Here is a 23423-nt window from a genome sequence, read left to right on the forward strand (position 1 = left end):
GGCATGGCTTTTAGTACCCACTCCTTTCTAAGATTTTTGTCTCCTATAAACTTGTGGGTCCCTATGTCACGTGTCAGATGTCTGCCATACCCAGTTGGGCCTTGCTTTGTCTTTTCTGCAGGTAAGACCGTCCCAGACATTCATTCAATGCGCAGCCATAGCACTGTACTAGATGCTATTAGAGCTAAAAGAACAGCACAACATGATCCACGCCCTAAAGAAGCTTACAACCTAGGAGGAAGTAGACGAATATACTTGTGGGAGAGACCCTATGCAGAATGTTTTTTCTCTCTAGGTCTCAGGTTTCTCATCTGTAAAATGCAAGCTAAGTTCCCTTCCAGACCCGACATCCACATGACCATCTCCCAGGGAGTGGCAGGCCCCCGCTGAACATGCCAAGCCCAAAGGACTCGGACACCAAAGTGGGGAAGACATGTTTGCACTGAGGAAACAGAAAGAAGGGATCTGCCTTGATAGGGAAACTACCCTGGAGAGGCTTCTTTTTAGCCGGTGACATGGAGAGAGGTAAGAGAGAAGCAGTCGTCCACACACCTCATCTTCCAACAGGACCATCACCCACCAACAAAGAATATTTGATGTTATACCATCTATCACTTTTTATAGCTCGCATCTTTAAAAAAGATCTTTTAATGATAAGCATAAATATTTCACTGGTTGCTTGGCATGCCTAAGGAACACAGCCTTCTCCTTGAGGTAAAAGAGGAGAGGAAAAGGAGTTGTGCATTTCCAAAGAGAATCTCACTGTTGTGACAATAATTCTACTTTGTACCTTGTTTACCATCCTAGAACTTCTGCCACTAACCCTCAGGACTTTGAGCAACAGAACCCACCAGCCCTCAGGGGAATGACATGAACATCCTCCTAGCACCAATAACCAGACTGGGGCTACTAAGGGAGCTCCCCTCCCCACACAATCTTACAGGGCCTAAGAAAGTTACCATAAGCTACTGCAATGAAACGGCAGGACTCACCCTCATGGAGGTCTCTCCACCATGCGGCTGCTGTAGTCTGAACACCTGAGCCACCATGTGCTCTGTGGAAGGGTGTAGCAGGATCCTGCGGGAAGCCAGTCCAACCATCACGTACCGCCCCATCGGGGACAGGCTCACAGAAATTGCATTGGGGCCTAAGGATGCAATACAGCAACGAGTTATGCGCCTGGTCCTCGCCTCATTTTCACAGCCAATGGCTCCCTTCATTGCATAAGGACCTACAAATGTTTCAATCCCTCCCCAAATCTTCCTCAGAGGAATCCCACCACACAATCTGGGTCACAGCTCTACAATGGCAAAAAGCACTGATGTCACTGTAAGAATGAAGGCCACAGAGCTAGACGGGGAGGGGCACAAGGAAGGTCAATATGGTGTATTAGAAAAAGGGAGAGATGTGGACTCATGGAACCTGGGTTCAAATACTGATTCTATTACTGTGGGGCTTCACTTTCCTGGGCCTTAGACAGTCCTAATGGTTCAGCAGGTAAGAGGGCTGGCCTGGAGTCAGGCAAACTTAGTCCTGAATCCTACCAACCTAAATTGGGAATAACAATGCCTGTAGTATTCACCTCACTGGGCTCAAATGAGACACGCCATGTAAAGTATTATATAAAGATCAATGATGAATCTAATTCTAACAAGTGAGTGGGCTTCCTTGTGAGGCAGTGAGTTCCCCATTACTGGCAGTATTCAAGCCAACAGTGGATTCTATGTGGGGCATTAGGCCACAGAATGGAATAATGAATAAGAGGACCTCCAAAATCCCTCCCAGCTAGATTTCTACGTTTCCACCCAAGCCCTGTCTTGTCGCCATTCTCCCTGGCTATACTATGAAGGTACCAGGGTTCAAGGAGCTACTGGTTCTGTGTGTCCTCCCCTTACCAAATCGTTTGGTGTACAACATCTCGCCCAGATTGTGAGGTGCCAAGGAGTATACCGCCAGGATGCCCTCATCAGGAAACCCTCGCTGGCTGCTGGGGATGAAGGCCGCTAGGAGCTGGCCATCTGCTGACACGTCACAGCTGGCATCATTGTAGATCTTGCAGTTCTGCACCAACACATTCACAGAGGCTGCGAGAAGGGGGGCAGGGAGAAAGGGGAGAGAGAAAAGAGAGGGAGAAGAAGAGTGGAGGGAGTGGGGAGAGAAAGGGAGTGATACTGGAGATAAGATGATATAGAAAAAGTAAACTCCTAGAGCTCTACTGAATAGCTATTACTGATCAGAGATCAGCACTAGGATGAAAGAGCTACAAAAGGCTAAGCCTCATGAAGAGAAGCCCCCGGAAGAGCCACAGGCCAGTCAGGAATCTGGCCATCTTGGCAGTCAAAGGTGCCATCTGCTTGCTGTGTGACCTTGTGGAATCTGCTCTGTACTTCCCCAGACCCACCGTGCCTCACTTTCCCTGTTAACCTGTGTAGGTTACAGAACTGGACAAAGTAGGATAACTTTTTGTCCTTTTCTTGAGTGTTCTTAGATAAACCCACCTGAACGTGGGTTGACTGGCCAACATGCTTTGTCTTTATTTCCCATCCCTTGTTATAAGCTATATAAGAAAATGGGGGATGGGAGTGGTAGAAAAAAAATAACGAAGCTAACAATCATGGTGGGCCTCGTCGTGTGTTTAATTCTTGGTACGTTGTGGGGTTCTCTGTCAGGAGGAAGCAGCTTTCCTCTGAAGGGAGTCTGGGATAAGAGGGTCCCTGCTTCAGCCACAGGCTTGGTTCTCCTTAGAGTGCGGCACACACACAGCTGTGCAAATCTCCCTCCCTGCCTCTCCGTGGGAGATGGAGGGATCTGGACAGCAGCCATCAGGTATTCCCCACCACTACAACTTGGCTGCCCTCAAGACAATGCCAGCAATTATCCTCCAGAGTCCCTGGAGGTCCAGGACAAACTCCCACCGGGCTAAGCTACTTGAAGGAAAGTGGGGAAAATGAAATGCCTTTGGGGGAAGTTTTCTGTGTTGGAAAAGTCATTATGAAAAGACAGGACTGTGCTTTCATCCTCCATGTCCCCATACATTGCTAATAAAGCCACAGAGATGACAGAGCAGATCAAAAAAGACATTGGCACAAACGAATTGAGCTGCTGTGCCAACTCCAATTGCTGACACCTACAGCACAATTACGCACAAAACCAGGGAGGGACCACAAGAAGCATTCTGTTTGCTAACTAACAAAGTAATGACAGCCAAATACTCACTGCCATCACCATTAGGCCTCTGGACTGCTCAACTTCCAACCCACCATCTGCTCTAGTCCCGTGGCTGGGTTTAGCTAGTCAGCATTGAGACTGGCTGCTCCTGCTCCGGCATTCGCCCTCTCCCTCCATCTAGTCTGATCTGTGACTCCCAGGAAAGAAGGCAGATGGACAAGGGGATGGGTGACTGTGCCCAAGGCAAGGCCTCTTCCTTACTGCTGAGTCACACAACCAAGAAGCTACCCCCAATCCTGGTTTTGACACATGAAAACAGAGTACGGGCTGGTGAGAAAAGATAACATCAATCAAAACAATGTGCAGCTGGAGGCGACCTTCAAGCCAATCAGTGCCCTCCTTTTAAAGATGAGCAAACAAAGGTCTGCAGAGCTGAAGGGAAGAGTGAATGGAGATGACACGTTCCACTGCGGCCCCGACCCCCTTCACTCCAGGGCCGCCTCCTCTCTGCTGGTCATCTCCAACGCATCCTGTCTACATCATGTGTGTCTGTCACTGTTTGCAGGTTGTTTCCCATTAGACTGGGAGCTCCTTGAGGGCAGGGACTGGCTTTTTCCTTTCTTTGTATCCCCAGAATTAGCACAGGACTTGGCACTGTTGACTGCCTAACAAAAAAAATTAATTAATCAATGTATATAAGACTAGTAGCCATTCTCAACAAATAAGGAGTCAAAGGATATGGACCGTCAGTTCTCAAAAGAAGAACTGCAAGTTATTAACAACCACACACAAAAAATGCTCCAAATCACTAGTGACAAGAGAAATGCAAATCAGAACAACCCTGAGGTTTCACCGCACACCACACAAATCAGCAAAATGACCCAGAACTGGCAACAGTCAGCGCTGGAGAGGCTGTGGGATGGCAGACACACGAATACGGTGGTGGTGGAGCTGTGAAACGGCACAACCATTCTGAAAAGCCAGTGCAATTATGCCAATAACGTGACTAAAACAGCCACAGCCTTTGAACCAGAGACTCCATCACTGGGCTTAAACCCCAAGGAAGCCATCAACACATTGGAGCAGCACCTTCTGTGATAGCAAAGAGCTGGACACAAAGTAGATGTCCATCACCTGGGGAACAGCTAACCAAATTGTGGCCCATGAACGTAACAGAACATTACTGTGCTATGAGAAGTAATATGCGACGGATACAGAGAAGTCTGGAAAGATCTACATGAACTGATGCTAAAGGAAGTCAGCAGAGCCAACGAAACAACAAAACAACCACAAGTACACCTGCGTAAATGGAAAGAACAAAAACACACCAAAAAAATCAAAAGTAAATGTAGCAAAGGTATAAAGACTGAGCAGGATGAATTAAGAGATATGAGGGACACTCACAGCCCACACTCTCATGGAGGTGGGAGTCCACAGATGCTGTACATTGTACCTGTTTTAAGACTTTTTCAATGTATTCATCAGGTGGGCTGGGTTTTTTTCCTCTTTAATGATAACTATTTGTCATAAGGACGGCTCTCTAGGAAGGAGATACTGGGGATAACTATGATGATGTAAGAAATACATAAATAAAAACTTACTTTTAAAAAAAGGGCAAAAAAATAATAAGTAGCAGAGTCCAGCCTTGAACCCCAAACCTCTGACTCCAGTGGAGTGCCCCTTCCACTATCCTTCCAGTCCCCCTGAGCTTCGCAGAGAACTTCACACCTTATAATGCAGTCTCACATATGTGGTCTTGGCTGGACAGGCTGGACCAGGCCAGGAGGCAGGGGCAGTGCTTGTCCAAGGTTACAAAGCCAACTGGCACCTCAACGTCCTGACCAGTTCACTTCCCGCTCTGCAACAGTACTGCCTTGTGAAAATCCACCAGCTTTAATCTGAACACGAGAAGTGACGGGGGAGGAAAGAGGACCTTGCTGCGTTTAAGACAGCTTTGCTCTGCCGTCACGTAGTCATCTTTAATGCTTTAAAGAAGCATGCCATGGATGTCTCATCAAGGCAGGCTTTTCTATCCTGCTGCTGCATAAAGTTTATCATGTGTTAACAGGAAAGAAGGATGCAGAGACGCTCCGCAACAAAAGCCACCATCAAAAAGGATCTAACTGCTGACAGGAGCAGGTGAAAGGTGGGTCTTTTCCCCCCAGAAAATTTACTGTAAGTCTCTGAAAAAACGGGGGGGGGAGAGAAAGAGAGAGAGAGAGAGAGAGAGAGAGAGAGAGAGAGAGAGAGAGAGAGAGAGAGAGAGAGAGAGAGAGAGAGAGAGAGACTGTGTAAGGCTTCCATTTTGTCAGCTTTAAAACCAAGTCGCTTTCTTGAAAGGCTAGAAGGATGGGCAAAATCTACTAAGATAAAGTTTAAAAGGGATAGATTTGAAGACCTATATTTGGACTGAAAGAAAAAAAAACTGTATAAATACAGGAAGGTATGGTTAGAAAGTGGTATGTAAGAAAAAACATCCAAGGGTCTGATATCCAAGACATACAGATAACTAACAGAAATAGATAAAAACAAAAGCTAAATATACTTTAACAGAATAATAAGGAAATTTAAAGGCTGGTCAGTGGATATGGACAAAAGTTCTCTCAACTCTTAGCAATCATGTGAAATCAGACCCCATGTTACTAACAATAACAAAGAGGTACATCCAAACAAACTTGAGGTTTAACATCACCCTCAGTAATTCTCAATGATGACAAAATATGGGGATAGTCAATGTTGGAGGAGCTGTGGAAAGTACGAATGCATTGTGGGTGGTGTGAAGCCCTACAAACATTCTGAACGGCCATCTGGAATTATGGGAAGAGTAAATCAAATGCTCACACCCTTTGACTCAGATTTTGCTGCTAGGGATATTCTCCAAGGAGGCCAATGACATAAAGAAAGGCTCCACATACACCACAGTATTTACAGTAGCAGTTTTTGTGGTTGCAAAGTACTGCCAACAAAAGTCAATGTCCGCTGACTAGAGAATGGCTAAAGAATTGTGGCACATGAATGTAATGGGATTATTACTATGCTACAAAATTATGAATATGATGAAGACAAAGAAGTATGGAATGTAAGGTGTGTAATAATGCAAAGCAAAGAAAGCAGAGCCAAGAAATAAAGAACATACACAATTACAACAACATAAGTGGAAAGAAAAACAACAATCAACATTGAAGGCTCCACAATTCTTGTGATCAAGCTTGACCCTGAAAAAGAGATATAAGAAAAACGGTCCATATGTATAAATATACAGCAACTCATTTTATGACGGCAAAGAACGGAAAACTGAGGGGGCCTATCAGGCCGCTGGGGAATGGCTGAACAAGCTGTAGTCTATGAATGCAATGGAACACTACAGTGCTATAAGAAACGAGGAAGGGGATGGTTTCAGAGAAACCTGAAGAAAACCTGTATGAACTGATGCAAAGTGAAGTAAGCAGGACTGGGAGAACAATTTCTGCAATAACAGCAGCGTGGTAAGGCCAATCAACATGATGAGCAAACACAATTCCTCATAATGAAACATGCTACCCCCTTGTAGACAGAGAGCTGATGGAATGAAAATGCAGACTGATTGCGCTTGCTGTCTCTCTCTTTCTCTGTCTGTTTTTGGAATCTGGAATCTGTTTTGCTTGACTATACTTGTTTGTAATGGGTTTTATTCTCCTTGCTTTCTCAAAGGGGAGAGAGAAGAAAGGGAAGAGGAAGGGAGATAATGTGAACCTGAAAAATGAAATAAAATTGAATTTTTTTTAAAAAAATAAGAGATATAAGAAGACACCTCCTCCTGCTTCTAGAGGTAAGAGACTATGGCTACACAAAACCACATATAATGTCAACTTACATATTGGCTAGTTTCACTGAATTTTTGTTCCCTTCCTCTTTTTATCTTCTTTGCTATAAGAGGAGAGAGAATGAGGGAAGAGATAGAGTGAGAAATGTGGTACTGTATAAAAACAATCTCAGTGTCTTAGTGGACCACAATCTCAATAGGAATTAACCATGTGACATGGTAGTCAAAAAGCTACAGTCACCTTGAGTTACTTTGAAAGAGGCACAGAATTCAGAATGAAGGAAGTGATGATTCACTGCACCACCTAGCTGCCCCATTTTTTTTTTTTTGGTTAGGCAATGGGGTTAAGTGACTTGCCCAGGGTCACACAGCTAGTAAATATTATGTATCTGAGGCCAGATTTGAACTCAGGTAGTCCTGAATACAGGGCCAGTGATCTACCCACTGTGCCACCTAGCTGCCCCATTTTTTTTTTAAGGTTCTCTGACCTAGTCAGATCATATGTGGAGTGCTGCTTTCAGTTCTAGGTGCCTTATTTTAGGACTAATAAGCTAGGCTGCATTCAGAGGACGAAAACTACAATGTTTGATGATGTGCTTTAGTTCGGTGATATATAGGATAGAGCACTGGGCCTGCAGTCAGGAAGATCTGAGTTCAAATCTGGCCTCAGATACCTACTAGCTGTGTGACCCTGGGCAAGTTCCTTAATCTGTTTGCCTCAGTTTCCTCATCTGTAAAGTGGGGACAATAAAAGTACCTATCCTCCAGAGTTGTTGTGAGGATCAACATGAGATAATATTTGTAAAGTGCTTTGCTAACTTCAACGTATCAATTATGACAATGACGACGATGAAAGGAGTAGAGGCTATGTCTGGTGTAATGGCAAACCTTTTTTTCAATTACCTTGTACCTGCCTGCAGATCTAATTCATAGAAGCAAAATGAGTCTAAGCCCCAGGTGCATGTCAGCCTGTTCACTGCACCCATTAGTCATTCCTTAAAGTCTGTAAGAAGGTTAAAAGTTACATCATGTATTTGGGCCATGGAATACAACAAATTAACTTTTTCTTTCTTTTTTCTTTCTTTCTTTCTTTCTTTCTTTCTTTCTTTCTTTCTTTCTTTCTTTCTTTCTTTCTTTCTTTCTCTCTCTCTCTCTCTCTCTCTCTCTCTCTTTCTTTCTTTCTTTCTTTCTTCCTTCCTTCCTTTTTTTCTTCCTTCCTTCCTTCTTCTTCCTTTCCTTCCTTTCTCTCTCTCTCTTTCTTTCTTTCTTTTTTTTTTGGGGGGGGTTTCATCTATTTGCTAATCTTGCATAACTGAACGAGAACAGTCCATGTCCAAAATACCAAGCCACACATATGTACAAGTAGGCCTACTTTAGTTGAGGGAATATACAGAAAAGGGTGTTTCAGATCATAGCCTAAGGCTTTGTGTAAGGGAAAGGTTAAATATTTCAACCTGGAGCTGGTCAGCTTCTCTCTTAGATAGTCATTGTCCTCAGGAGCCCTAAGCAATATATTTTGAACCAGGAAAAGCTGTTTAGAAACGCTCAAGCCCCTGGAGTGAGAAGTTTCTCCTGCATAAAAAGAATGCTGGGAGCCGCCCACTGTTGTTGGCTTGATACCTTCTTCATAAACCTGTTCTGAGTTAGTAGTATTCATGTTGGTGAGTTCAGCAGCAACTCAACTCTGGGGAATGATGGCTGTCTTCAAGATTCTGATGGGCTACCAATCCTGCCTGGCCCCAGAGAGCAGAACCAGAGAAATGGAAAGTTGCTAAGAGACAGATTTCTGATTGAGGAAATAACCTTTAGAGCTGTCCAACAGTGAAACAGGCTGACTTGAAAGGTAGTAGATGCCTCCTCACTGAAGGGTGGGTAACATCTATTGGAAGGATTCTTTTTCAGGTACAGACTGGACTACATGATCTCAGAGGTCCTATCTAACTCTGACCAATAATACAACAGTCACTTTCTTAGATACTGGGATGAGAGAGTCTTCAAGAAGGACTTCTAATAGAGGCTCAAACCAGTGGAAAGAATCAGCCACAGGTGCTGTACAAAAAAACCATATGCAGGTAAACAGAAAGACTTCTGTACCTAGTGGCAGAATCCATGGCAAGGCAATCTTTCAGCCGCCTTCAGAACTGCTAAAAAGAAAAACTGTATCCTTCTCACTATAAACATTTCACAACTCAGTTCATTGTTGCTATGAGCTCAGAGAGATGGATGCAAATGATAGTGAAGAGAAAGCTGTGACGAAGACAGTGAGCGCTCTTAATGCAAGGGCAAGGGTGTGGGGGACTAGGGTCATGACTGTCTTGGAACAGCACAAAGCAGAAAGATGGAATTCTGGTTCTAACATCTTTTAAACCTATTTCTCCTCTCTAGGTCGCAGGTCCCACTAGGAGAGAGAGTAAGTTACCACTCCTTCTCCCAAGTCCAAACCTTACCTGGAGACACATTTGTGAAAGATCAAGAGCACCACAGCCACTGTGAAGGCAAGAAGGACTGTTTCATAGGGACATATTTAAACGCCCAAAAAATCAAGAGTCAAGAGAACCATCTGCCTAAAGTGTGCTAAGTTCAGCTACCAAAGTGTTATAAACTGGGCTCAGAGATGATCTAGACTACTTCACTAATGACTAATGATTATTAATACTTTCTCCCTTTCCTGCAGATTCGTAACTCACTCCTCTAGGAAGCACTAAAATCAGGGATGGCAATGGACACAGTCTAGAAAGAGACGGGCAGGAAGTCTTGTCTAACTTTGGAAACATGGAGATTAGACAGAATAAGTAAGCTAGTTACTTTTGATCATCTTAGGCTAACTTAAATCTGCGTATAATTTAGAGCCAGCCCATGAGATAAAACATTCTGTGGAAAGGAAGATACCATCAGACAGAATGCTTTTACCCAATTATCCTGAATCTGTGAAGTCCCCGAACTTAAGAACTTTCTGTTTTATCTTTGGTTTTAGGCTTCTTATTTTATTTTTTTCTCTTTTTTAAAAATTTAATTTCTCCCCACTTAATAGTATTTTATTTTTTTTCCAATTACATGTAAAGATAGTGTTCAACATTCACTTTTATATGATTTTGAGTTCCAAATTTTTCTCCCTCCCCCCTCCCCAAGACAGCAAGCAATCTGATATAGGTTATACATGCGCAATCATGTTAAACATATTTCCACTTTAGTCCTGTTGTGAAAGGAGAATCAGAACAAAAGGGGAAAACCACGAGAAGGAAAAAACAAACAAACCAAAACAACAACAACAACAGTGAAAATGGTGTGCCTCCATCTGCATCCAGACTCCACAGCTCTTTCTCTGGATGTGGATAATAGGCTTTTTATTTAGAAACATGCCCGACATTTCCTAGAATTCACTTAAGAATAATTGCAAAAAAAGTTAAGTTACTATTTGACAAAGACATACATGGAACCAAGATTTCTTCCACTGAATATTTTAAAAACTGGAGCAATATTACTTTACCTAAACGATTCCACTGACACAGAAAACCCTGTGATAAAGATGCAGAAGCTTACAGAGCCACTGCCCTCAAGGACTTTATCATCTAGTAGCAGAGATAATGAAATGGGGACATAAATAACTAATACAAAACAGACTGCGGTGAATGCTTAACAGAGGCACCAAGTGCTATGAGAGTTCAGGGAAGGGGTCCTTTTCAGCTGGGAGAATCCGGGAGGGCTTCATAGGGAAGGTGGCCCATTAGCCAGGTGGAGATGGGTAGCAGGGTAAGAGAAGAAAAAGAAGGGGGATGCCTCTTAGATACCAATGGTGTGAGCACAAAGGTGGGAAGGTGCAGGACACGGTAAGACAGCAAATGCCAGTAACGAGAACATAAAACAGAACATGATGAGTGTATAAGAACATTACAAAATGGAAAGCTGTGTGTGAGATGTTTCAGGGAGGAGGGAGAAAAGAGGAATCAGAATAGATTTCGTGGAGAAGGTAACATCATGGGGGCTTTAAAGGAGAGGTGACTAGAGAGATAGAGGACACAGGAAGAGGGAGAAGAGAAGCTAAAGTCATCAGGCAGGAGATGGTTGGGACTGGGAGAGGAAGGCACTCTATTCTCACTGGAGCTAGAGATGAAGTAGGTAATGGATTCCAGGGGCACATTCAGAATTAGAGGAAACAATGTAGATTTCAAAGCCACCCCTTCACTTACAAATGAGGATACTAAAGCTCAGAGAGGTTCAAGTCATTCACCCAATGTCACACAAACAGTAAGAAGTGAAGACTGGTCTCCTACCTACAAATCCAGGGGTCTTCCCAGATATATGAGATAAGGATTAAAATGTAGGGTGGAGCCCGATGACTTAAGGCCAGGCTAATCTAGGGTCTTTTAGGAAATGAATTATATAACAGGACATCTTCATGTTCCCTGATGCACCTTCTCCTTTGTTTTGATCTGAGATCCTATTCTGAAGATCATGTTGTGCCTGCTCATATTTCTGGGAGGTTTATAGTAGAATTTGGCCAAAATCAATCAAGTTCTGACCCAGTGTTATACAGCCTGACTGCAGAGAGCCATTTAATAGTCTAACAATCCGCTGAATCTATTATCTCATTGATACAGGATATCTCCATTAGTGCAGACTACATCCAATGGAACTGTGTGTGGCCTTGGGCAAGTCACAATCTCCTTAGGTCTCAGTTTTATTATTAGCAAAACAGGGGAGGAGTGAGGTTGTGATGGTCCAGATGCCTCCTGAAAGTTTCTTCCTGTTCTAAACGTAAGATCCCATGACCTTGGCCACCCTGCGTGACTGTGTCCACAAAGTCTCCCCACAGAATTAACACAGTTCACTAAGAGCTGTCCTCAGAGCCTTTCATTATTTCCTGGATACCAGTGTGCCGTGCTTGGACTGGGCATAAGGTGTTGCTCTCCGGCCCAGCTTCTTTTCTGGCCACATGTGTCCACCAGGACAGTACTAACACCACTTGCCATGCGTACGCCACCTCTGTATTTACTACATGGCATTCTCCTGGCGGGAGACAATGCTTCCACGGCGCTTCTATCATCGTTGGTGCGACAGCACCCCTGGAAGGCACTGGGTGTAAGAGAGCGACTGAGGATGCCTGAGAGGGCATTCTCCTTTCCCAAATGCAATCAAAGCCTGCCTTCTGTTCAGTTCTGGGATCAGTTCACTGTACGATGGCTGAAGGGGCACATCTAACTGGAGTTAACTGGACCTGCTCGACTGGGAGGGACATCTGATCCTATTCAAAACATGCAGGATTTCTGGCACTGACTCCACATGAGAAAGATGAAGCCCTCCATAAGTGTCATCCAGTCCTGTCTCCTCTCTCTTCTTTTGTGACTCATCAAAGCTAAATTCACAAAGCCTGAATGTCTCACAACTGCCTTCTCCTAATGGGTTTATTTTGTGCATCTTCTTATCCCTGGGATGGGAAACTTCACATCGGCACCATAAATAGACAGCACAAAAAAGAATACTGACATTTTGGAGCACTGACATTGGCTTGGCATGCTCCTTAATGTTTTTCCACATTTGGGCAGGGCTGATCAGTTCAGAACAGCTCTTTTGCAAACAGGCTCACCTATCTGTGAACAAGCCAGTTTCCACATATGGGCTCTAAGAAGACAGAATGATTCAAGTTCTGTGGGAAATTCTCACAAATGTGGCATGCACCTACTTTCAGTACATTTTCCCTCTGCGTATATTTTCAGGGTTTGATTTGTTGCTGAAGATGGCCTAGTCTCTTTTCTGCCTTGAGCAATGTCCTTGAGCCTCTGGGTTCCCGGTTTATATGAAGTTCTCCTCCAGTTTTCCCAGTGCCCTCAATATTACGCTCCACTCCTTCCCACCTCTGACAGTCAGCTCTCGTCAGGGAATGAGCATACTTCCAAGCTAAGTGGCAACAGGTTAGAAATAGTTGGCGCAGGTATTAGAAAATGATATTGACTGCATGAATAATGATGAAGAACACCCTTCTGTACCAATATAAAAATGTTCGGTCTGGAATGGTGGTTCTGTAGGGCTTCATGGAAGAGGGGCCCAGTGAAACATATCTGAAAATAGACTAAGAATAGTTGGGCAGCAGGAATAAGAGCTCTTAGCATCTCTCCTGACACTGCTGGACCCAAACCACGGTAGAAGCCACCCGAAGAAATAGTATGGGGAGGTAAATCTTCCCTCGTTAAAAGACACGAAGTCTTAGGCATATGATGCTTCTTGATTGATGTTACAACCGGCCACTGTAAGAGGATGATTTCAGTCTTGTAAAAGCCAACATGGGGCTGAAACAGCTCCATACAAATGACAACTGTAGTTTCTATGAAAGAGGTCTGGCTAGAGAAGACTCCTCTGCCTGCTGCTTCCCTAATTCCAACATGGAACGAGGAGCCTCTGCTCAGAATGATGCTGTTTGATCTCAGTTCTAGGACTGCCCCCCTAACACGCTGATTTATACTGAGAGGCCAAGCCCAGTGTGACCATGGTCACAGGACTGCTCACTCTATTGGACTAGAAGACATGTCAGCAGGTAAGCCTGAAAGCCTCTGAAAAGCAGAGGCACTGCAGCAGAACAAGTCGGGAAGGAAGGAAGTGATGAGGCCTAATATGGACACAACCCTGGTGAGTCTGGCTCTTCTCTGAATGGTGCTGGCCAGGCTAAAAATTTTGTACCCCTCGGCAGCAGCCCCAGTCAACGTGCCATTAATATACAAAGGGCAAACATATGCAGGGAAAGAGGATGAGGGTAGTGATCTAGGCAGCTTTGGATGAGAAAGGGGTGCAATGGTCAAGAAATGAAGTAGTTTATAAAAAGCTTTAAGGAGTAGTTCCAGAAAGAACTACAAGTGACAGCAGGAAGCTTGTTCCAGATTCTGAAATAGAACCTTTTCTTAATTATAAATAATCTCCGCATGAAAATTTCTGAACACGGAATGGGAAGGTTAGAAATACTAACGCCCAGAGGTGCAAATGGTTCTCCTTGCCACGAGTTCCACAAATTATAAAGCAGCGCACTGTCCAAAGATCCCTTTGCAGCCCACTGCTGGATGACCAGATGGGGCTGTGGGAGGGATCAGCCACTACAGTGCTTTGCTCTGCAAATGCTTTAGAAGCCTGTCAGGGGAGGCCTGAGACGGCTTGAGCCAGTAGGAAATGTTTCCTTTTTGCTCCTCTGCAAGGATACCTATCACGTTTCAGGAATACTTTCTTTTTACCCCTGGTTTTCAGCTGCCAGTACAAATAATCCCAATGGGCCTCAGTCACCAGACTAGGTGGAGAAGCCTCTCCCAATGCATTGATCAGCTGGGCCTACAACATGTCCTGCCACAACAGGAACCTGAAGTTTGTGCCCTGTGCATCCACTACCCGTGTCCCTGCCCTATATGAAGCAGTGATCATAAGGAAATTCCAGGGGACTCCTCTTTCCTTCACAAAAATATAAAAATCCTGGAGATGCAGAGGAGACTTCATTCCTTGACTTGACTCTTTGCAAGACAGTAAATCATGACTAATCCATGCCCCTGCTGAGAAGCAAGGGACAGAGGAAAAAGGTCCCATGACAATGTTAAGCATCTATGATTCTTCCAATACCCTCTGATTCAGAGATGCCACTGCTAGGCCTAGGCCCTAAGGAGATCTAAGACTCAAAATTCCAACACACATCTAAATGTTAATAACAGCATTTTTAGAAGGAGGAAAGAACTGGAAACAAAATGGATGCCCAACGAATGGGAAATGGCTAAACAAGCTCTGGTATGTGAACGTAATAGAATAGTACTGTGTTGTGAGAAATGATGAATAGGAGGAATTCAGAGAAGCATGGAAACACTTTTATGAACTGACGCAGGGCAAAGTGAGGAGAACCAGGAAAACAACAGACACAATGGAAATGTGCTGTTATAAACACAACAATGTCAATGGAAAGAAAACAATCCTAACCTGACCTCCATGCAGCTCAGCTTAGGCCTGAAGAGTGATGAGAATGCACTCTCCCCTTCTTTGCAGCAGTGACGGACAACGTTTATGAGGACAGCATGCTTGGATGATGAGCTGGTTAAGTTTTTTGAACTGTTTTTTAATCTTTGCCAAAAGGAATGGGTGAGGAAAGGTGGAAGGATATATTGGGAATTGAATGCAATGTGAAAACAATAGATCATATAATTTTAAAAAAATCTTTCCCAAGGCAGATAAGCACCTTCTCTGTCATCTTAATCTCAGAGAACTGCACAAGGCACCAAGAGGTTACATAACTTGCCCAGGTCTTCCTGACTCGGAGGCCAGCTCACCTTTCAGCCATACATTATTCCAATGACACACGCCATCCTCTTGTATAAAAATGGACATTTTTCAAAGCAGGATAAAAAATACCAAATCAAGATAAATTCTTGCCTTGCTGACAGTTTTATCTCTCAGATATTTGAGGAAACTATAACAAAAAGAATTTCAATGATAAACTCTAAGAAAGAAAAATTAACTAGTGAAGTAGAAAGGGTGGAGTTCTGGAGAAAAATTCCTATCAGGCATTGCGATTTGTAAGGAGGACTTCAGGCATAATCACACTTGCACTTCACACTTCAGGAAAGCAACTGCAAAATGTTCAGGGAAAGATCTATCCCTAAGCCAGTGAGCCAGTGACTCCAAAGGAGGAAAGCAAGGAAAGGAAGGCAAGGAAGACACATCTAAAGAGATCAAGCCAACTTCACAGGCTGCTTTCTGATGAGGCTGGATTAAAAAGAAGTCATTTAAAAGCAAGGACATATGACCAAGGTCTGATACAAGAACACAACACAAACCTGGAAGAAGACCACTTAGAAAGAGCTTGGGGACAAAGAACAAGAACACGAACGACAAAGTTTTTTAAAGGTGTGGTAACATGAAGAGATGACAAAGAAAAATGCAGAACTCCTTAAACCCCATTTTGCTTCCACTTTCCTTATCAAGGAAATTGATGTCCAAACTGGCTATAACTGGCTAGGAGAAAAGTAAAGTTTAAGGTACCCAAACAAAAAGCTGGCTCTTGGCTCTTTATATATAGTAATGGTATAAAACCAACTAAATCACAGTTAGCTGAAAGAGCTTGAGGATGGGATCACAGAACCACCTTCAGGAGTTTCTAAGAAGTTAAGGAAAAAGGGATATAGTGTCAGAAGGCTAGAGATGGGCAAATTTTCTTAATTGTAAAGAGAAATTGGAGGAGGGGTGAATTCTAGAAACTATAGGCCAGTAATTCAAAATCAATCCCTGGCAAAATTCAAGGGCTGAACTAAGAATGCTGTGATTAATGAATCAGCCTAGTACAATGGAAAGGTCACACAACTGGGAATCAAAGGACCTGGCTTGGTAACCTGGCTCTGCTATTTACTACTCATGTACACCTCAGGCAAGCTGCTTAACTTGTCTAAGGCTATGTAAAAGAAGGGTCTTCCAAGGTCCCTCTCAGCTCTAGAGCTATGATCTTGGTTCTGTCCTGATCAATATCTCCATCAAGGACTTGGCTGAACATACTGAAGAAATTTTTGTCATATGTGCAAATGACACAAAGCTGGGAGGATGCAGTTAATAAGCCAGGCAAGAAAATTAATATTCACAGAGATCTTCGGCTTTTGGGAGGTTGGGCTAAAACTAAAATTTAGAATAGTATTTGAACCTGTAATTTCATTGGTGTGCGGAAGTTCCAGGTAAGGAAATTCCCTCTACCAGTGCTGGATAATACCTTTTTTATAATTTATAGTTATAAGAGAGTTGCCAGAACTCTGAGAGGTTAAGTGATTTGCCCAGGGTTACAGAGCCAATATCTATCAAAGGTGGCACTTGAACCTAGGTCTTCTTGGCTTCAAGGATGGCTCTCTATCCACTAAACCATGTTGCTTCTATAAGATGGCATTAAAAAAAGATGAAATTTAACAGAGAAAAATGTAAACTCTTGCATTTGGGCTAAAAAAATCAACTTTAGAAGTATATAGCAGTGAAGAATTCTTAGATTATTGCTAACAGTGCAATAAAATTCAATGGTATGAAGTAGCTGCCAAAACAGCTGTGTAATACTAGTCTAGATTAATAGAAATATAAATGTTTAGATTAAAGGATGTAACAGTCCTATGGTATTCACCACTGTTTAGACCATACCTGGAATACTGCTATCACTTTGAAGGCACCATATTGTAAAGTAGGTGCTGACGAAATGAAATGAATTCTGGAGGGCAAACAAACTAATGAAGAAGCTGGAAACCATATAATATGAGCCTGGTTGAAGAAACTAGGAATATTAATTCCATAAAGGGAAAATAGAAGAAAGCTGATTATGCTCATCAATTATATGAAGGCCTGTCACATGAAAGAGGAATAATACTTAGATTTCATAGCTTCAGAGGGAAGAAAGAGTATTCCTGGCTAAAAATAAAAGTGAAGTGTATTTTCTCACAATATAAGGAAGAACTAACATTTACAATTCTAAAAAAAAAAATTTGCTATATGATGAGGAAATGAGTTCCCTGTAATTCTACCAGTGACACTATAAAGGGGAATGGGGAAGGGCAGGGTGGAAGGTGAGGGTGGGAAAGTGACTAGATAAGACCTAAAGTACCTTCTCTACCTAAGATAATCTTCATGTTTGTTTGGGACCAACAACTGGGGGCTTAATTAGATGATTAGATTAGGCACAATGAAAGTGCCTCACTCTCACACAACTGCACCGAACAGGCCATTTTCAGTCCCTTTACCACTTCTTCTGTGCCCGGCTGGCAGGGTGTTTGACACTCATCACTCTCCTTTCAGGGCTCACCCACTCAAAGAAGCAGGGCCCTCACTCAGTCTCACTGCCGCCTGTCCCCCAACACACTGAGCTTCTTGATGCAGGTTAAAACAGTAACTCATCAGCGGGAGAGGGTATTATCCCTACTCAGATCTTCAAGGAAAAAGTCGCTCTGTAATCTGCACATCCAGACACTAAGGTTCTATGTCACTCTCTGGTTCTCTCTCTCCAGTCAAAGGTCAGATACAGTTAGTATCCCTCACTAACTCTAGTCTGGCTTACCATTGCTGATTTCTGGCAGGTCAAACTTGGTAAAATCCCACCACTGGAGTCGGTAGGTGGTGTTGGCAATGTTACTGGCCACCGCAGACTGTCCATCACCAATTACTGCCCCTGTGAAGGAAAAAGAGAACCATCAGCCAGTTTACCACAAGTTCCCATCAGGGAACACAATGAGACTTACTAAGGTTTGTGAGGAAGAGGAGGAGAAGGAAGAGGAGGAGGAGAAAAAAAACCCTCAATACATGGAAGTTAAGAATGAGGAGGAGAATGGAATAGCCATACCCCTCAAACAGTGCATCGCCCCAAGAGCAACTGATACACCTTTCCCAGTAAGACACAACAAGATAAAATTATTAGTTTAATTGCTTAAACCCTACATTACTACTTAAGAGTTACTAAGTGTCCACAATATGTCAGGTTTGGTACCTGACACAAAATCCTGTGGGTTCACAACACCAGGAGGCAGATGAGAAATAATGCAAATACTGGGAAGGATGGGAAAATGGGAGGGGGGTAGAGATGAAGGAGTTAGGGGTGGGTCAGTCACAGCAGGGTGGAAGCAAGAGCAACAAAGAGAAGTGAGGAAACATTTCAGTTTCTGGTTATCTTTGGAATAGGCAATGCTGTCTGAAAGAAGGCTTCTCCCCTTTTGTTCATGGCCCTTTTCCCACTAAAGCACTCCAAAATTATGTTACCTCTGGGGAAAAGACGGTCAGCAAATAGCTGATTAGATTGGAAAAGATAGCCAAGAACAAATGAGATGATATTTGTTGATCTCTTTAGACCCCTGGCATCTAACACAGCAGAAATTTATGAGCCTAGCTTTGCAGCATCAGAATGTTTTTATTAAGGCAATATTTTATAATCCCCCCACGAGAATTTCCCTGAATTCTCATTTTCTTTTAATGTCTCATGGTTTAACTTCTCTGAGATATATACTTCCGTATGACACTTTTTTCCTTGGTAACCAATTAAATAAAAAATGGATAAAAAAAAAATCAGGGTGACACTATAATTTGCAGTTGTATTTCATTTTCATGAACATGTCATTTTCTCCTCCTCCTCCTTTGGAGATACATTCCATAGACACCCACCCCTCTGATCAGACATAGCCAAACCCTCCTGGGAGCAGAGAATGGATTATGCCAGCTCTCCAAGTGGTATGCTCTGCTTCCAATCAGCCTCCACTTCGGGAAATCGACAATGTGAAGGCTTGTCTTACATTTGACACAACGAGCAGCCATACCTGGATTCCTTGGTCATGCAGCGCTGTACCGTGCTTTAAAAGGGTTTTCATAAGAGCTGGAAAGGCCCTTAGAGCTCATTTAGTCTAGATCTTGAAGTTTAAAGATGAGGAAACTGAGGCTCAAGAAGTTAAGTGATTTACCCAGGTCACACTGGTTCTCAAGTAGCAGAACAAAGATTTAAATTCAGGTCAGTGACTCCCAACCTAGAGCTCTTTCCAAAATACCTCTCACTGCTTCTCTGTTTGCCACCTTACTTTTCGTGGTATGTGGGTTGCTTTGCTACCCCTGTTATTTAACCATGCCCACTTCATAAAATCAAGAGATATCAGAGAAAGAAAGTGTTTGCCACTTAGGCCATTAACTATGAGAAGAGCATTCTGTACTATGTTGTATAGCTCTAATAACTGATCTTCAGGAAGCTCCTTCTAGGAAGAATAGCTTGGTGAGCATTTCCCTGTCCCAGCTGAAGCTGCAAAGGAAAGGTGCTTAAGTATTTGAGGGGTACAGACACCAAGTTAAAAATATAATTCCTGTTAAGGTATTTTTCAAGTACTAGTTTTCAAAATCTTCCTCACAGCAACACACTGAACCAAGCAAGGTTTTCCCACAGGCTAAGAAAGAAGACATGGTTTGAGATATGATCTTGTCCTCAGCCTTAAGCAGAGCATCCACAGGGCCCAGTAAATCCAATGTACTCTTATGGCTTCTGGGGCTGATCACTCAGCAGGCATACTCTCTCTTATTAAACTCGATAAAAAATATCTAGCCATAATTATTATCTGACCTGGTCCATTTTACTAGGTCCCTTGGACAAAAGGAAAACTTAGGTTTTCTAGAGGGCTTATGTCAAGAGAGGCAGTTATGGCATCATGGAAAGAACACTGGACTGGAAAGGAACAAACAAGGATTTGCATGCTGGCTGGGACCCTGATTTAACCCTGCGAACACTAGCCTCTCAGAGCCTCAGCTGTTTCAATGGAAAACTAGGTATAACAACATGTGTGACCTATGCAGTCATAATGTGCTCGTGGTTGAGTGTTCTCTCTAACACACACTGGTTGCATGGCCTCCACAAGTCCCTGAACCTCTCAGTGCCCCAGGCAACTCTCAAGACCTTTCAGTTGCGGAGAAGGGGGTCAATCTGCATTGGTGAAGGGAGTTTCTTCACTAGAAGTTCCTTATATCAATGAAATTGTATTTCTCAGTCCCTCTCGCCAATTCTATTGTTATGAAATAGACTGATTTTCCCAGAGATCCCTTGATTCCAAAAAAAATAAGCTTTTTTAAAATTCTAATATCTGTTGCTGCTGAGGAGGAAAGGAGACAGTATCTAAGTACATGCACAATCTGTACCCTCTAAGCCAGATGACAGCTGTTACTTCTGCTCCAGAGTCTCAATATTCTCAATTTCAGTAGCCTCTTTCAAATAAGTAAGTGGAGTCAAATAAGTAAGTAAGATGGAAGTTTGCTAAAGAATAGTATTTCTGTAACTTTTTGCTATCATGTATTGGTAATCTCCATTATGGAAAAGAACTTCCCAGTAGACCAATGTTTTTAATGGTGGTCTCATAAGTAACACCCCCTTTGGTGAAATCATAACATGGCATTGAGGTGCAAGCCCCGTGTTCATGTAGCTTTACTCTGCTCATCACTTGATAGGGCTCAAGGAAACCTGAGGAACTAAGAATTCCCAGAAAGACTCTAGGGCCTTAGTCTTTGGGACTCAGTAACTTCTATGTAAAGATTTTTGAGAATGAGCCCTCAAATTAGTTTCTCTTGGTATTGCTATGTGTTCATCGAGTGGTCAAAGACCATTGCTAAATTTCTTCTTTTTCTTTTCCCTTCCGCTTCTATTTCCTTTTTGTCAATTGCTACCATGTGAGCATTTAATATAACCCAAATAAAATGGAAGAGGGCCAGTTCATATATCCATTCAACAGTCTACTATATGTGCTAAGGGTTGGTAGGGATTTAAAAGAAATACACTTCAGAGTCCCTGACCTCTAGGAGCTCACAACCTAATTGGGTACATAAGACCCCCCCCGCCCCCATACACCCTTTCTCCATCACCCATTCATAATAACAATCTTCCCTTCAATCCTGCACAGGACTTTATGTATCTTACCTTCTGGATAGAATGTAAGCTCTGTGAGAGAAGAGGCTGTGACTTATCTATACCTCATATTTCTTCTGGTGCCCAGAACATACTTAATAAAAATTGGTTGAAATTAACTAAATTGAATAAGAAACAAATTAACAGTGGAGGCTTAACTGATGGTTAAAGATCTGCTGACTGTGATCCCTACTGAGTAGCTAATCCATCCTAAGCCCCATGTCCTAGAAGGTAGTCTTATAATCAAAGAAACATTTAAACCAGTTCTTTGTGAAAGAGCTCAAACAGGAGAGATTTCCCTCCAGGAGTGCTCAAGTGAAGGAGGGAACTTGGTACTAAGAAGACACATGTCTCAGTGACACAAAATCACAGATTAAGCAGTTAACGATGCCAGCAACAGATCACATAACTGTCGCCAGGTACTTGTCTGTTGGCACAGCTCTAGGCTACTTCAGCTTGACCTTCAGCAGCAGCATGGAAGAAACTGCCCTCCAGCCTTTAAAACAAAAATAAAAGCAAAAAACAAAAAAATTTTAGCAGCTCTCTGACCACCCAGGTGAATACATAGGAATACCAAACAAAACTTATTTGAGGGCTCATTCTCAAAAATCTCTACATAGGAGTTACTCAGTCCCAGAGACTAAGGCCCTAGAGTCTTTCTGGGAATTCTTAGTCCCTCGAATTTCCTTGAGCCCTATCAAGTGATGAGCAGAGTAACACTATGTGAACAACAAAATGTTAAGAACTCCCAGTTTAAAGAGTAACCAGTTATGGCACTGCAGGTAGATATGATGAGGAAGCACAAATATCAATCCTTGGAAAAAAATACCTTGGCCCAAATAGCAGGTAAGAACTTAACAGAATTTGACTTCAAGAATGAAGTTAAGAGATCTAGATGAACTCTAGTGAGGCCTAGACCCTGCATTCTTTAGCAGTTGGTCCCTGAGACTTTCTGCCCTGCCCCTCACTCCCCCTAAATTGTCAAGAGCTAGAGGAATGGCAAGCAAAATACTGGGTTCTGAATGGGATGTGCTCTGGCCACAGTGACAGCTCAGATACCTTGCTATGTGTATTGTAATTCCTCCCCTCCATAGCATGCCAAGTAAAATGACTACAATACGTGGCTCCTCTCACGAGGACTCAGGTCTCAGACTCTGAATGAGGATCTCATCGAAGGGAAAAAACATGTGATCACAAAAGCAAGGGTAGAAACCCAAAGCCAGTGAGTGACGTGTAACCAAAGAGGGAAGAATGACCAAAAATAAGCTAGTCACCCCCTGCCCAGAGACAAGCTCCCCAAGTCTTTACCTGGCAAGCTCTACAAGCCTCAGAAAACACGATGTGTCAAGCTGTACCACACCTTTAACACTGCCGTCTTTTGTTTCTGGTTCTTCTCTCAGACTTATCTCCACGGATGCTTGGAAAGAAGAATTATAAACATCTCTACCAGCACCTGAAGAGGAGCTCAGGGGATGGGGGAATGGGGGAGAAAATAGGGGAGCCCAAAAGAGCACAGATTGAGGATATTATTCCACAAATGGTTCAGCGAAATGACTTAAGAACCATTAGTAAGTGTAGCAGTATACTCAGCTTTGGGAGCAAAGAAAGAGACAGGTGGTGCTGAAGGGGGAAAGGAAAGGATTAAGCTGCATTCCCGGCCATGCAAAATCGGCTCTATTTGAAGCTGCCTTCACACATGACAGCTGCCTTTGACTATGCTGCTGCTGGGAAGATGGAATGGGAACAGAAGCCTGGGGAGGGAATACTGATTGGGTTGAAAACACAATCATTAACCATATCTTCCATTTGACAATGTGCAAAGAGCTAAGAATCAGCTAGCTGGCTACTGGAGCTGTGACTGAACAGCCCAAAGAGAACAACCAATCAGTTTCATCAAAACCTTTCACAGGATCATACAGCATAAGCGTATGTGGACACAAGATGAGGACAGATTGTGTACCCTTTTTTTTAACATGTATTTAAAATGGTGTCCTTAGGAAAGGAAATGGCTCCTTCTCCTCCTGGATAGCAAAACCAAAATTTAGTTTGAGAATCCCCAGG

The 23423-nt window shown here is 43.0% G+C and overlaps 1 protein-coding gene across 7 annotated transcripts in view; it reads right to left on the reverse strand.

Moving 5' to 3' along the window:
• The window catches only part of AMBRA1 (autophagy and beclin 1 regulator 1), a 190571-nt gene that overhangs the window by 52258 nt on the left and 114890 nt on the right, over nucleotides 1–23423 (reverse strand). For all 7 annotated transcript variants that reach the window (XM_078149046.1, XM_021009801.2, XM_021009799.2 and 4 more), the window contains 3 exons: nucleotides 18003–18113; nucleotides 1896–2084; nucleotides 993–1147 (listed from right to left, as the gene is read on the reverse strand). In XM_078149046.1, the coding sequence (XP_078005172.1) occupies nucleotides 993–1147; nucleotides 1896–2084; nucleotides 18003–18113 (455 nt within the window). The remainder of the gene's footprint in view (nucleotides 1–992; nucleotides 1148–1895; nucleotides 2085–18002; nucleotides 18114–23423) is intronic.

Source organism: Phascolarctos cinereus, unplaced genomic scaffold (assembly GCF_003287225.1).
Source record: "Phascolarctos cinereus isolate Bilbo 61053 unplaced genomic scaffold, phaCin_HiC Scaffold_9;HRSCAF=440, whole genome shotgun sequence".
Taxonomy (NCBI): Eukaryota; Metazoa; Chordata; class Mammalia; order Diprotodontia; family Phascolarctidae; genus Phascolarctos; species Phascolarctos cinereus.